The sequence below is a fragment of the Pezoporus occidentalis genome, unplaced genomic scaffold (genome assembly GCF_034315485.1).
Source record: "Pezoporus occidentalis ecotype Australia unplaced genomic scaffold, CSIRO_AGI_Poc_V1 ctg13, whole genome shotgun sequence".
NCBI classification, from domain to species: domain Eukaryota; kingdom Metazoa; phylum Chordata; class Aves; order Psittaciformes; family Psittacidae; genus Pezoporus; species Pezoporus occidentalis.
Window position 1 is genome coordinate 10,433,832 of NW_026913103.1, and position 14,913 is coordinate 10,448,744.

The window sequence follows — 14,913 nt, forward strand, 5'->3', positions numbered from 1 at the left end:
GTAGTGAGCATTCTGCTGCCATGGCAACAAGCAGAGTCATAAAAAAGAGAAGCAGCTCACCCGGATTAATATTTTGAGACAACTGCTGTGCTGCAGCAAACATATTTGCTGATGATTCTAGAAACTGCAGAGGAAACAAACAAGAAGATTAAGTTATCTCGTCATAAAATAATAAACTTAATAATGGTAACATTTTTAAAGAACACGCTTCTGTATTTTAAATGTCAAGATAGGTCACTGCGACCACTACACAGATACAGTCCTTGGCATTTTCTTACATTGACTCTTCAAGTTTAGTAAGCATTTTTGAACTAGAGAATCTTCAGAAAAGCCTTCAATCTGGATTAATAATTTTTCCGGTGTTAACAAAGCCATCAAAATCTCAGTGAATTGTTCGGGTGATTAATGGCATCATTAAAAATATACATCCTATCTCTAGGATGTTTGGCTTCAACTTGCCAAGTATCTAGTTACGTATTGCCCATTAAAATTAAGAGCATGAACTGTCAAATTGTACCAGTTTTAAAAGGACTTTGTAAGATTACCATTGAGCTATTTGGGTCTCCTCCTCTTCCATTTAATTTTAACGGAAGATCTTACTCAAGTTTGAAAAGGTAAGACTGCAAAAATCTTCCTAAAAGGAAGAAAACTTTGTAGCTGTCCAGGAAGTATTGTCACAGAAAGTTTTCTTCAGGAATCAGTCAAGTCTGACAAACATAGAGAGCTCTTCCTCCTCTTCCTACAAGTGAAATCCATGGCATGAAAACCTTCTGAACTCCCACAAATTTTGATGGGATTTGGCTTTGGGATACCCAATAGGTTGTACCAAAATACTGTTTAAGACCCAGTATAAACAGAGAAAGATGAATGCCTGAAAGTAGCATACATCAGGCCTGAAAGTGAGAAAACACTCCCATTACAAAATTGCAACCATTCTATTGCTTTGTTCTCTAACCAGCTATCACACACTCAAATATAAAGTAGCAGTAAAGGTTACAAAGCCATCATGAATCCATGAATCTACTGATGTCTCTCTCATCTGGAAAAGATCTGCAGACCTGCTGCCTGAGGCATTCTTGTGTACCTGGGCTATTTTTGTTTTCTTCTGCTGAAACTTGCAAAGACGCAATATCCGGGTCCCCGACTGGTCACTGAACTGTTCATGGAATGGGTGCAGCAGCTGAACAGTCTCTCCAAAGCTTCAGAAAAGAATTAAAAATGACAGTGTGAAACCAGTACTTACATTCTGCTCTGAAGTTCTGAGGAAAAGATTTCAAATCAACTCACCTACACACAGCAATTTGCCCTACTTCTAGAAGAGTCAGCGCATTCCCAATAACTGCCAGGGATTCATAGGCAAGCTATTAAAGAAAAAAGGTACATCAAAAATGGGGCATTCCAAGTTTTGCTCACAGCTCAGTATTCAAATATGGAGAATGTCACCAAAATTAGTTTTGTCTAGTAAAGTAAGTGAAGAGACTTCCTATCTTTTTTCCTGTTATACAAGATAGTCATTGCAATAAAGACATCCTAGTTTTACTTGAGGGCTTCAGCTGACTAATTTAGAGATACCACTTTAAGCAGGCTAATGAAATAAAACACTGAAATAGCTATTTAGAGGGAAAAGCATTCTAAATAAATAAAATCACTGCAACTGAGCTATGATGAACTAATATTCAATCCTTCAATGACCTGCATAGCTAAACAAGTTTTGGCCTTTTGTAGGCAACAAAAGATAATTATCCAGTGGATATGTACACTTCTGTCTAACAAATTAAACATCTCCTCCTTTCAGCTAACTTTTATTAATCTTTAATAACAAATCTCTTAGGCATGAAGTGACAAGAGTGAAGTGCAGACCAGCAATGTAGCTGCTCTAGAATCACCAGTCAGGCTTTCCAACCGCCACCTGTATGAAACAAGTCAGAAGCCAGCATGCTCATCAACGACAGGTAGTCTCTTCATACTTCTCCCAAGTTTTGTTTTACCTGTTTGGAGTGATTGTCTATCATACTAGAGGAATCATCAATAGCCAAGCAAATCTGGTACTGTCGTTTGCTGGGCTTAGTCCTTCTCAACCAGATCTTATCTTTTCGGAACTGACTGGCAATATATGGTATCACTTTGCGCATGTTCAGTCTCTTCCCTGTTCTGTAGTCTCCTCTGAAAGTTAAGAAAACAAGACAGTGTCAGGCATTATCAGCAAATATCTCATTCTGGAAATCCTGGCCTATGCAGCATATGCACCAAAATAACAAAAAAGTAATTCTAATATTCATATTCAGGTATAGAGCAAAAACCACCTCACATTTTTAAAGCAATACCCAGGACAATGGGTATTCAGTGTTTTTAAAGGAAGCTCTTAAGCCTAAAATAGAAAGCAGACCTTGAATTTAGACTCTTCCATTTTGAAACAAGTCTAGGTCTCTTGAACAAAAAATAAATCACTACATATTAAAACCAACATAAAACTTTTTGACATCCGACATAATCTTTGACTCAACAGCATTTCACATGTTTAAGTTGATTCGACCACCTGTTGCACAGAAGAGAACAGAAAACAGTATCCTCAGGATGGGTACCTACTACTACACACATTCACATTTCATAAATAACCTAGTGTTCCCATACAATAGAGCTGCAGTTGTACAAAGGTTAAAGCCCTCCCCCCCAAACCAGGAGTCTGAGTAAAATAAAGCCTCAGAAAGGTGTAACTTACTTCAATTTGGCTGCCTGAGTGGGTTCCAGTATGAGTCGTAGCTGTTCGCAAAGCTGCTGTGATAGAGGAGCTGTCAGTACTAAATACCTCTGCCACAACTGTGCTGCTTCCTTCTCCTAAAACATCATACAGCACATAAAAAAAAAATAGAAGTGAATTATGAAGAAACAACAAGTTGGGAAGCCGAAAAAAAGAAAACAAACCTCAGTTTACTAAGGGGGAATTAGAAGGTAACTATCAGCTGAAACTGTCAGAATGCCTCAAGATCAAAAATTAAGGTGTACTGAAATTCAGCAAGATTGTTAAGTCTCCACACTGGCAATTTCATTCAGGAATTGCTTCCAAATATAGTTTACAATTAATGACTAGGAACAAGTATCATAGTGTGCTTCTGCTGTTGGTTACCTCAAACTCCACCTCGTGGTCTGCTGACCATAGCTTTGTGAAAGTGGTGTCCAGCACTTAACTGTAGGTGACAACTCAAAATGGAAGGAGCTCGGTAAAACTGAGAAAAATGTTTGTAACTATGCAAGCTTTAAAAGTCATTACCAACAGAGTAACTTTCTGCCAATAGCACACAGCATGTTCAAAATGAGACCTGAAACGTCATCATGCTTTAAGAATAATGGTTTTGTTGGTTTGTTTAGTTTTTTTTTGTTTGTTTGTTTTTGTGTGGGTTTTTTTTGTGTTTTTTTTTGAGGGGGGGGTGTTTGGTTTTTTTTTCAGAGTAAGTTAAACATAACAACAAAATTAACACCTAAATCATACAATTTTGAATAATTAGATTCCAGCCTGCTTGACTTCCTCAACGCTTCAGCAGTAAACCAAGATGAAATAATGCAACTGAAGGATTCCTATTGACAGTTTTATATTAAAACTGGGTCACGAACCTCATCTGGAGTTCCAGACTGCTGTGTCTGCCAAGCTTCCAATTGCCTCTCAAGTTCCTTTCTTAGCTCTTCAGGATCTCTAACGATGTGCTAGAAGTGTAGTCATGAGATTTGTGAGACAGAAAAATCAGTTCACACATCTGGTGCTTCCCCAAACTACAGCAAACTACCAGGAAGTAAAAATGCATTGCTCTTCTCCTTTTAGGCACAAAAATACTGGAAAAAACTTAAATGAAGATTCTAAGTCTGCTTTTTTTAATAGCTTCCATGTACAGGAAGGATAAATACCTCCCCACAAATACCTGCATCTGTGACACAATCAACGTAGGAACAAAGCTAGGAACATCTATGATACAGACACTATAAATAATACAGAACTTCCAACATAAATCAGTGCAATGATTTTGACAAACACCAAATTTAATGACAGTATAACGGAGATCAAACCATTAAATAACACCTATCTAGTATCCTCCAAAATATAATATGCTTCACTTAATTAATTTTTTTAAACTTTCATTCAAACCACTTAAAGAATTGAATGACATCTTCCTCTGTACCTGCCAACAAATGTTATTTGATAAGCAATTCTGTTCAAGGACATTCAAGCTTTACTACACTTCTTTTACTTTTATTGTACTTCCAGTGACAACTTCTGTTCCTACCTTGTAACACCACAATCTAGCCAAAGAGAAGTATATGGTCTGCATAACCTACAGAATTATGGATTAAAAAAAATAAGCCTATGAATGCAAACTACCAAATAATGTCTCATTCCTCAAAAAGGCGCAGCAGCAGTCCTTATTGTCACCTACTGTAGGTTTAAAGAAGAGTGAAAGAGTGTACATGGATGGAGCTTCTTTCCTTTTCCTGAAGCATGGAAACTTAACTCTTCCCCCAGCAATGTTTCTCCCTTCCTATTTAACTGGTGCTGCAAGAGCTCCCCCCTTTGTTTCAGGTTTGCATGTCAACGGAAAAGAACCCACCACCACATCCCTGAATACGAGAGAACACTCTTGCATTCCACAGCCTTTTTCCAAACAGCTGCACCATTTGGAATTAACATGTAAATATCACATAGCTGGCACACAATCGTTTCCCTGCTGTGCACAGAAACAGTAAAATACTGCTTTCCAAGTATGTACTCAGGACACAGTATAAGAAGCATGAATGGTCAATACTGCTGAAAAACAGACACCGAAAATACTCTTACTTTATCAGCTGATTATCCAACTGTCAACTGCTTCTATGCCATAACTCTTCATTGCAAAATGTGCTTTTTCACAGCTAGCAGTCTGCACTGGAAACTATGAGTGCTACATGAAGCTCTAGTATTTTCTAGGCTATGATAGTATTTTTTGAATTGACACATTCATAAAAGGCACAAGATCAGCTTTTTTAAGGAAGTAATATGTTGTGATGAATTAACTGAGTTTAATTCTTTGCCCACAATGGTGTTTAAAATTCACTGATGCCTAGCTCTCTTCACTCTGAACCCTTTATCTTCAGGGCGCACACCTTGCCCATCACTTTCAACTACCCAACCATCTGATCAGCAGATTCATCTGAGTTAAAACAGTTCTTGACAGTCAGAAAAACAAGATGTCTTTTAAAAAGAGTGAGGATGAGATCTTCTCTCATAAGGATGGGAAGGAGTTGTCATTTTAAAGTCATCATGCAGCTGCATGTACAACAAACGGTTGTGCGTTACTTCTCATTCTGCTGTTAAAGAACAGCAAGCTACCACATTGTCTGAATAAAAAGAATTCTAAACTTTCGTCTTCAGAGTTCCATTAACATGGGTCAAATAAAACAAACTGTTTCTACCACTGTAGTTTTAAGATGACACTTTGGATATCATACCTGGGGAGTGTCCATCAAAAACTGATGGGCTGTATGTATGGTCGAGTCCTTGCTTCTCTCTGGCTTCTCTTCTGTCACCTGTGGTAGCTTTTCTGCTGTAGAGTCATTAACATCCTCAGAATCAAAAGTCTGGATCTCTGGCTCCGCTTCACCTGGTCCTGCAACCACAAAACTAATTACTAACTTTGTGCATCACACATACTACAAGAACCAATATTGTAACTCAACTCCTTTACAAAGTGTTTCACATGCTTTGCAGTGCAACCCAGACATTCTTTTTTTTTTTTTTTTTAATTTCATTTCAGGAGAAGTGCACAAGTTCTAAGGCAGTTCTAGGAATAGGATGAATCCACCTTGCTACTCACTAGAACTGATAAATATGCGGTTCCTTATGCAAACTGTTTTTCTATCTTACAACCTTGCCAAATGACCTTAGTGAACAGGTGTCTTTAGCACCTGAAAATTCCATTGGTGAAGTACATTTTTGAGCTTCATAGCCTACCTGACAGTGACAGGAGGTATAAAGCAATGCGAGATCAATCAGCAAATCATCATTAAAAAAAATATGGCAATCTTTTTACTCTCAAGTTTTGTAATGAACAGCTTCCTGCAACTCAAATCAATTTACAAAGGAATGGACTGAAGATTTTCTTTTATTATTGTTTCTACTACAGGACACTGTTTAACATGTTTTTTAAGAATTATTCCAAGAAAAAAAACAAAACAGTCTGACACTGTAGGAGATGTTTTGAAGATTACAGTTTTTCAAACATACTGTTAAGAGAATCATGTGGAAGAACAAACAGGAGTGATTACATGCATGCCTGTGCCATAAAGCTAATAATGACTCTAGCAAGAGATTTAAGTAAAGAGATTAAACCTGAAGGGATTGGGAGGCAAGAAAGTTAATCAGGCTGGTAAAATTCTTGTCTCCCTCTCTAGCCACCTTTTGTTTTATCTTACAAGAAAACTATCCCAAATTCCAAGCTACAGTGTCATTTACTTAGATACATCAAAATTAAATGTTTCTGTTGCAATTGGCAAGAGGTATTTATTTATATCTTGCTTATTTCGTTTGTGTGGGCTGTGTGGCTGACAAGTCAGACTGTCTTTTCATCTACCAACCATTTGCATCTGATAGCCATTTTCTGTTAAGCAGCTCAGTTTTGGTTTGTTTCATTCTCACTTTGGGAAGAAATCAGGGCAACAGTGACACTTCAGTGCTACCTCACACTGGCTGTTGTTCAGACCAGGTCCTCAACTTCTTGATGCTTTGTCAGAAATTACACATAAAAAGAAGAGTTGTGTGGTGTTGATACTGGTGACATTGGAATGTAATTATGTGCCAATTAATTAAGCAGACTGTCACTGTGTCTAGCAGAGGGAAAGTGTTTGCCTTTTACATCTTTAAAGAAGTGGATGAAGGTTAGAGACCATTAACTTGAAAGGAAGCTGCAAAACCCTCTGTCACTCAACCAATTTAGCAAAGGCTAATGCTGGTTACTTGGCAGGAGTACGAATACTGCTGCAGAAATATCAATTAAGAGCAGATGCTTTAGTCTTATGCAGCATATGCACATCTACCATATGCAAAAATAAATACCTACATATACATTTAAAGATGCACATCAGCGTATGTTTAGAATGTTTTTTAAGTTAACATACCAGGAGTTTTAGTGGAAGAAGAATTCTTTTTTTCTGGCTTCAGCTCCTCTGTGTCTACTGCTGTGAGATCCTCATCATTCTGCATTTGGGTTTCCATAGCTGCATCTTCAGAGTCTCCCTCTTCCTTTTCTTCAGGGGGCATAATGGGTTTCTCTTGCTCTTTGCTAGCTACATCTGCACAAAGGCAACAATAGTTATTATGAGGAAAGAGGAAGGGAAAGTAGTGAAGTTGCAAAAAAAGAAAAAAAATTGCATTCTGAGCACACTGCATATCAGTTTCAGTGAACTTCAGAAGAGATCTGAGCTATTGCCTGGAACTTCAGTTTTATCTTTCACTGTGCTGTGCCATTTTGTGTTAGTGAGCTATTGCCCTGAAAACCTGATGAATGAAACAGACTAGAAATTACTTTAAAAGAAAAAAAATTAGAATAGTTTTTAAATGTTTATTAAACTAAAATCCATTTTTATGAGTGAATTCAGTATGTTATAAAATGTTATCATTAGTAGGAATCTGATTGCCAAAGAGTATCATATATTATAGTGAAATGGTTTTACATCTTAAACCAAAGCAAGGACTGTTAAACATAATTTGAAAAAACATACTGGGAAAAACTACAGTAAATAAGTGTGTTTCAGGATTTGACTCTGAAGTAACAACTCTTTACACCCAGAAATATCAACATACCATATGTCTGCGCATCATAGCTTTCAGAGCCTTGTTTAATATGTTCAAATGCATCAGCCTCCTCCACATTTTGTTTAGGCTGAGTTGTATTCTGCTTTGCTTCACTGCTGGATTCCATGGTTCTCAGTCTCTTGTGGATATGTTCATTGTGATCTCCCATTGAGCGTTCATTATCTGCCTGACCAGGTTTCCTCTTGAAACTCTAAAACAAATTAACACCATGAACTTCAAGTGAGGTGCAACCAAACACTGATTACAACAATGGTTCTGACGAGGAGAATTTGAAACTATTTGCTGGTTAATATTAAAACATTCAAATTAAAAATAATAATTAAAAAAAAAAATAAAAAGAAGAGATGAACCTGAGTATTTTTTCTGCTTTGTTTCTGAGAAGCCATCCGGGCCATGCGTGTGGATTCATGGCCTTCTGACTGATTTGCACTCGAAGCTCCACTCCCACTTTCCTGAGAGACAAAAAAAGAACCAACAACTCCAAAATCACAACTGTAACTGAAAATGGCAACTGTTGTAGTCAAATTTCAGAAGTTACACTGGGAAGCTGTGCTGCTTTCTATTGTGAATGACAGATGGCTCACAAGTGCAAGCAGTATTCTTGTGGGGAGCAGACAAGACAGTTCTGCAGCTCAAGCATTAGCCTAAAATTACAGTTTTCACTGCTATGAAATGTCACTATGTATCTACATGATCTTAAATCTTTTCCAGGGAATTTATAATTGGTGTTCCAAAAATTGAATCTTATGCACTATTCCTAAAAATACAGCAGCAGTTCCTTGACTGTACCTTAAAAACATACTCACAAGTTCAGCATTTTTAACTTAGACACTTCCATGTATTTTACCTCTTTAGACTGGTCTCTTTCTGACGCCTCTCCAGCCAGCTCAACAGCACTGTCACTCTGCAGGTTTTCTTGCCCAGTCTGCCCTTGTGTTTCATGCTCCATTCTTTCCTCAGCCTCAGGGATCTCTTCATCCATCTCTGAATTATCTTTACCCTCTTCTTCCTGAAAATAGTATTCGTTTATTGTAACAGTCTGAAAAACATTGGAAAATGGGTACTGTTGAAATGCACATAAAGTATAATGCCATCATCAGGCACAACCAACACTGGTTCACCAGGGGAAAGTCCTGTTTAACTAATCTGATATCCTTCTATGAAAAGGTCATCCGCTAGTAGGTGAAGGGAAGTTGATGGATATAGTTTTTCTGGATTTTAATATGGCTTCTGATACTATCCCTCACAGCATCCTTCTGGATAAGTTGTCCCACTATGCGATGAGTGGGTGCATGGTGTGCTGGGAGGCAGGGCTCAAAGGGCTGTGGTGAATAGGGCTACATCTGGCTGGCGACTGGTCACCAGTGGTGTTCCTTGGTCTGACCTCATACTCTCTATAGCTTCCTGAGAGGAAGTGGAGAGAGAGGTGCTGAGCTCTATTCCCTGGTATCCAGTGACAGGACACTTGGGAATGCTTCAAAGCTGCATCAGGGGAGGCTTAGACTGGACTTTAGGAAGCATTCCTTTACTGAGAGGGTGGTCAAACACTGGAACAGGCTTTCTAAAGGGGTCGATGCCCCAAGCCTTTCAGTGCTTAAGAAGCATTTAGACAATGCCCTTAACAACATGCTTTAGCTTTTTGTCAGCCCTAAATTGGTCAGGCAGTTGGACTAGATGATCTCTCTAAATCCCTTCCAACTGAAATATTCTATTCTGTTGTAACAGAAGACAAAGGAGATAACAGGAATACAGATGACAAAAATACACCAGTTTAATAGTAATCGCATTTCTGTTATCTTGATGAAGATTCCCATTCACATCACACCTACTCAATGTCAAATCTGTTTCAGTATCATAGATACATCCATTTCTTAAGTCTTCTATAAGGTAATTAGAAAAAGAAAAGCAGGCTTTTATTTATCACTCTTTACCTGAGGTTGAAGGCCTTGGTCAGCAGCAGGGATTCCCTTATCTTCAGCAGATTCATTTTTTTCCTCATCAGGTGGTTGTGACTGTTCCTCATCCTCTTCTTCTGCTGCATCCTCAGTTTTTCCTGCATTTTCATCTTGATCATGAGCATCTTTGTCCCCTTCATCTTCCTTCTCCTCTTTATCTTCAGAAGTGCCTTCTTCAGCTGGTTCTGCATCCTGATCATCTCGCTCTGTCTCACCAGTATTCTGTTCATTCTGTTCTTCTGTTTTCTCTGCCTCATTTAAATCAGCAGGTTTCTCATCTACTTCAAAATCATTTTCTTCTGGATTAAAAACAATCAGAAAGGTATACAAAACTTTTAGTGAAGTACAGAGATAGTGAATATTACAGTGAATAAAACTGGCCAGCTCATAAAAAAGAATCAGAGATATCTATACATAGAATCTATTATTTTCTGTTGCACGTAAGTCCTTTATGTCACAATTGGTTTGTAACAAATGATAACAGCAGGATGAATTCCAATTAATTCCCTTTAACCTAACAGTCTTGAGGGTGAGTTGACTTTGCAAGTATCATACTAAAAATGAAACCATAAAAGCAACTGGACAATTAAATAAAGAGCTTCTAGTCAAAGTGTCACTTGGATAACACTGAGAAAGCCTGCTCCAAAGTGTGCATGAAAGATGGGTAAAGGAAAATGTTGTAATGTTGTTAATTATTATCTAGCCTGTATTTGGTATATTTTGATACACAGAAGTGAATGTGCAGGTTCTTCTTATACACAATCCTACCACCACCTCTTTCCTTTTCTATTGAGAAAAAAAGAGCTCATTATCTGTCTGTTCCCCCATATTTCCATTTGGCTTTCATCTAGGAATCTGTGTAGAGACTTTCAGCTGTACCTTCACCCTCTTCTTCCTCATCACTCTTCTCATCATTCTCTAGGTTCAGATTATCAGGAAGATCCAAAGGTTCAACTTCAGGCTCCTTCTCTTGGTGGCCGTGATAAGGATCTATTTCGTTCTCGTCATATTCACGCTATCAGCAAAAGAATGGGGGAAAAAAATAACAGGTACATAGTAAGTGGGAAGAAAGGCAAAAATAAGAACTAAGATGCTATTGAATTCTCTAGGACAGAAATACTGGGTGCAAATCTTCCGTTCTCATCAGTTAAAAATGAATTTCCAGTGGTACACATCCTCATGTATACAAAGCAGAAAAAATTAATTTTTGCAAATGCATTTACATAAATAGGTATTTCTTAAAACCAGCATGTTTTATGTTCAGAATCCAGTTTTCCTAGCTGAAAGATTCTGAAGAGAATCTGCACTCTTGCAGATGGCAAATGCACTCTTGCATACTATGCAGAATATTCAAGCATACTGCATTCGCATGTTTGGGATGAGTCCCACTGACTTGGTGTTTCTGTTTCTAAACACGACAACAAGAATTTAAGCTTTGCCCATCAAAACATCAGTTCAGTGTAAAGCCTGTTTTGGCAGCCATTACAAGTTCAGGTTAATGCAAACAAAAATTCTTTTTGTATTATGGATCAGAAAATACAGATTTGATAAAAGGGATGCAATATACTTTACTTTCAACTCTGAAATTAACCAACTTTATTTTTTCCGAACGCACTTCACCATTAAAGACCATTTCAAATTCTTAGAAACATATGATATGAGCAACAGAATATGGTTTAACAGCAAAATACTCTGTGTAATCCAAATAACTTTTACCTCATCAATCTGTTCATGGATTTTCTCTTTGTTTCCACCATCCTCTTCTTGTTGTTCTTTTTCCTCATCTTTGGGATGCTGTTTTTTATTATCCTTGTTTCCTGTGCCCAAATTATCATCTTTTGCTACGAGCTCTGAATCGTCCTATTAACCAACAAACCCAAAAGAAAGTCAGTTATGCTACCTGCTTCTCAAAGTCTCAGTGACAAGATACCATCTCCTACAGAAAAAAAAAAAAAAAAAAAAATCAAACCAAACACTAAATAAAATTTATGATATACTGAAATTATCTCTTTCCTAGACCAAGAGCTATATAAGGGATTTCATGGTCTAAGTCAATCAAGTTAAGAGAGTTTAATTCCTTTGATATTCTTCTTCCCACCCCTTTTCTCTTTACCTCATCCATTCCTGGTCCAGTTTCTTCTGTTTTACTACTGTCATCTTCATCATCATCATCATCTTCATCCCCCCAGAGCCTCTCATCCAGTTTATCATCAGCTTCAGCATTATCAAGATTTCCCATCTGCTTATCCAGCTCCTCCTCTTCATCTGAATTTTCATCATCTGTGTACAATTCAAAACTTGTTTCAGTAGAGAAGAGATAAAGCTAACTTTTTTGTTAACTTCAGAAACAAGCAGGCATACTTAGCTTAATTTCATCACTCTACACAGTTAATTGAGAGGCATGGAAAAAGATACATATGCAGTAACACCCAGAAGAGCAGGGTCCTAGTTATGTGATTCAGAGTGTTCTCTTGGACATAAGGGGACATAGCATTTTTTCCCTCAGACTAACAAGTCCCAGGTACAAAACTTGGATGATTTAAACCTCTATTCCTTACCCTCTCTGTGCTCCATTTTCAAGATGTTTTGGCATTACTGGGAGGGGGAAGATCCATACCACTTTATCTGTGTATTAGTTTGGGAATTTCTCTTCTTGTGCGGGCGTTTTGTCAGAGATTTGGAAGTAAATTAACATTACCATAATTTATAAGGCACATTTGTTTAAGATGTTCAGGCTGTTACCCTTTAAAGTGAAGAACTGGTGCCTTTTGGGTGAATAGCAACTTGAATAAGTCTACCAAATGTTGCTATTTTTTTCCATTTTAGAAATGTAAAGTTAATTTTTTCTTATTGCTAAAAAGTTAGCTATAGCTAATTAGTCATGTTTTGAAATTAATAACAGCCATATTCTCAAGTATTCTGTGATCTTCAACAGCTCCATAAAGTCAGTGATCAATTTGAAAATGCATCAGCTCATAAGAGGAAGGAAGAATCAGCACCCTTCATTACAAAGCCATCACAGTGAAGACAGTATCTGGCACTAATCTGCTGAACACTTTTCAGTATATGCTTCATTATATAAAAGTAACAACCATCACTGGATTCTTCTATAATATTTCTTGTGAGTTTGTGATAGTGGAAGAACCAAACCTTTTTTCTCCTGCTCCCCATCATGCATTTTTCCTTCGAAGTCTTCTGACATTTCAATTGCATTGTCTTCTCCTTCAATGTCTGGTTTAGAATCTTGATCCTCTTTCTCCTTCTCTTCACCCTTTTGAAAACTGTCTTCTATCTGCATTATTATTAAAGGCAAAAATTACAATGGATCTTGCCTATATATTAAAGCTTACTTATTTTTGTGGTACTTTAAGTTTATATGCAAGATAAAAGCCAATATAAATAGGAGACTGAAAGTAAATTCATGTTTGTTTTAGCTGAAACATCTACAACGTGGACCTCAAAGGCTTTTTCAGTTTTACTTAAACAAGAACAATGCCACTTACCTGATCTTCATTTTCTATTTTGTCGCTCACATCCTTCTTGCCTTCCCCATCTCCAATACCACCATCCTCATAATCATGGAACTGTGTTGCTCCCTCTCCAGCTTCATCTTCAAGTAATTCTTTTGGCAGACAAAACCCCTACAAAAGCAAACAAAAACTCAAAACTTTCTGTAGTAGTACGTACATCTTTTGGCTTAGTTTCTACTTAAGCCTTTCGTATATATTAAATATTTGCATACCATATATCCACTGTTATCTCTCATAACTTACCTTTTGGGCAAGCTCTGTAAAAATGCTAGTTAGAACAGAAAGCAATTTTCCAGTACTCCGGTGAGATGCCAGTGAAACAGTGAGGTAGAACAGGATAAGGTCTGAATACTTGCAGAGCATGGGCTTTAGACGCACCATCAGATAGCAGGACTGGTTGAAGAACTGCAGTTAAAACCAAAGAACAGCTGTCAAACATGATTATGCACATACTGAGATGCATCTCAGAGAGGGTGATGACAGAGACTGAAAACAGATGCTCAAAACAAAAATATCAGTAGGTGAGTTTAAATACTATTTCTAGGGTTTATGAAGCTTTTTTTTCTAGATTTTCACAAAAATAAGAAAAAAAACAAAAGCTAAAACTTTCCCTTCTTACTAAAGGAGCACCTAGCTTTTGCACAATGGAAGAGTACTTATATTTGGCGATAATTTCTTACATGCTTGTAGTTGTAAGCTACTGGACAATAAGCAGTGATGTATGTTTAAATACTAAAGTTTGCAATTCCAAATCTTAAGGCCCCTGAGCAAAACAAACCTCTTGAGAAGAGCAATTTTACCGTATGTTTATCTGAAGTATAGTCTTCCCCATAAGATTTCAGGTTCTCCAGGAGTTCTGAAACTGCCAAAATTGCTTTCTGCACATGCAAAGAATCCAGATCAGCAGAGAGATCTTCATCCAAAAGCTTAGTTATATGTCCTTCTTTAACCACATCAAATGAGGCTGCATCCTCTTTGTTGGAAATACATAAAAATATATGGAAATCAAGTTAGACATCCTAAAAATGTTATAGCAAGCAAATCTAGAAATACCTCTATTAAAACAGCAGTTCCCTTCTGTATTGGTACCTCTGCTAGACACACAGTTTAAGGAATTTTTAGGTTTGCATAGTTAAAACTCTCCTCCTCTACCTCAAGTAAATGAACAAACTTACCATTTCCCTCTGGAGATTTTTCTTCCTCTTTTCCACCTTCCTGTTTTCTCTCCACCAAACACTGGATGGCATACAGAACAACACGGATAACGTTTTCCACTTTTCCTGAGAAGTGCTCCACAAACTCTTCATCTGCCCACTGATTTCCTTTTGAACCATAACACAGGCAGTTTTAGACGGAAATACATTACATTACAGGTTACTATGTTTCTCCTTCTCAAACAGCATGATAAGCACTATGCAGTTTTTACTACATTAATCTGTAAAAGCTCCTTGCTAATCCTGACCTGCAACTATGGTGTAAGAGCTGTCATCAACAGTGACTAAGGGGGAAGGGGAGAAATAAATTACTGCACAAATTAAGTATGGACTCAGTTTTGCAAGTTTGAATTTAATGTGTTTCTGGATATCTGGATGAT

General features: G+C 37.4%; 1 protein-coding gene across 1 annotated transcript in view; it reads right to left on the reverse strand.

The window, feature by feature from the left end:
• MDN1 (midasin AAA ATPase 1) overlaps nt 1-14,913 on the reverse strand; it is a 105,380-nt gene that overhangs the window by 3,811 nt on the left and 86,656 nt on the right. Inside the window, exons 81-100 of the mRNA XM_062608389.1 lie at nt 14,495-14,641; nt 14,120-14,292; nt 13,563-13,724; nt 13,293-13,430; nt 12,940-13,081; nt 11,903-12,069; nt 11,506-11,649; nt 10,669-10,804; nt 9,766-10,088; nt 8,682-8,843; nt 8,185-8,286; nt 7,823-8,024; nt 7,138-7,311; nt 5,473-5,630; nt 3,610-3,699; nt 2,720-2,835; nt 1,989-2,163; nt 1,288-1,361; nt 1,085-1,199; nt 61-124 (exon numbers count right to left, since the gene is read on the reverse strand). Coding sequence (XP_062464373.1) covers nt 61-124; nt 1,085-1,199; nt 1,288-1,361; nt 1,989-2,163; nt 2,720-2,835; nt 3,610-3,699; nt 5,473-5,630; nt 7,138-7,311; nt 7,823-8,024; nt 8,185-8,286; nt 8,682-8,843; nt 9,766-10,088; nt 10,669-10,804; nt 11,506-11,649; nt 11,903-12,069; nt 12,940-13,081; nt 13,293-13,430; nt 13,563-13,724; nt 14,120-14,292; nt 14,495-14,641 — 2,964 coding nt within the window. The remainder of the gene's footprint in view (nt 1-60; nt 125-1,084; nt 1,200-1,287; nt 1,362-1,988; nt 2,164-2,719; nt 2,836-3,609; nt 3,700-5,472; nt 5,631-7,137; nt 7,312-7,822; nt 8,025-8,184; nt 8,287-8,681; nt 8,844-9,765; nt 10,089-10,668; nt 10,805-11,505; nt 11,650-11,902; nt 12,070-12,939; nt 13,082-13,292; nt 13,431-13,562; nt 13,725-14,119; nt 14,293-14,494; nt 14,642-14,913) is intronic.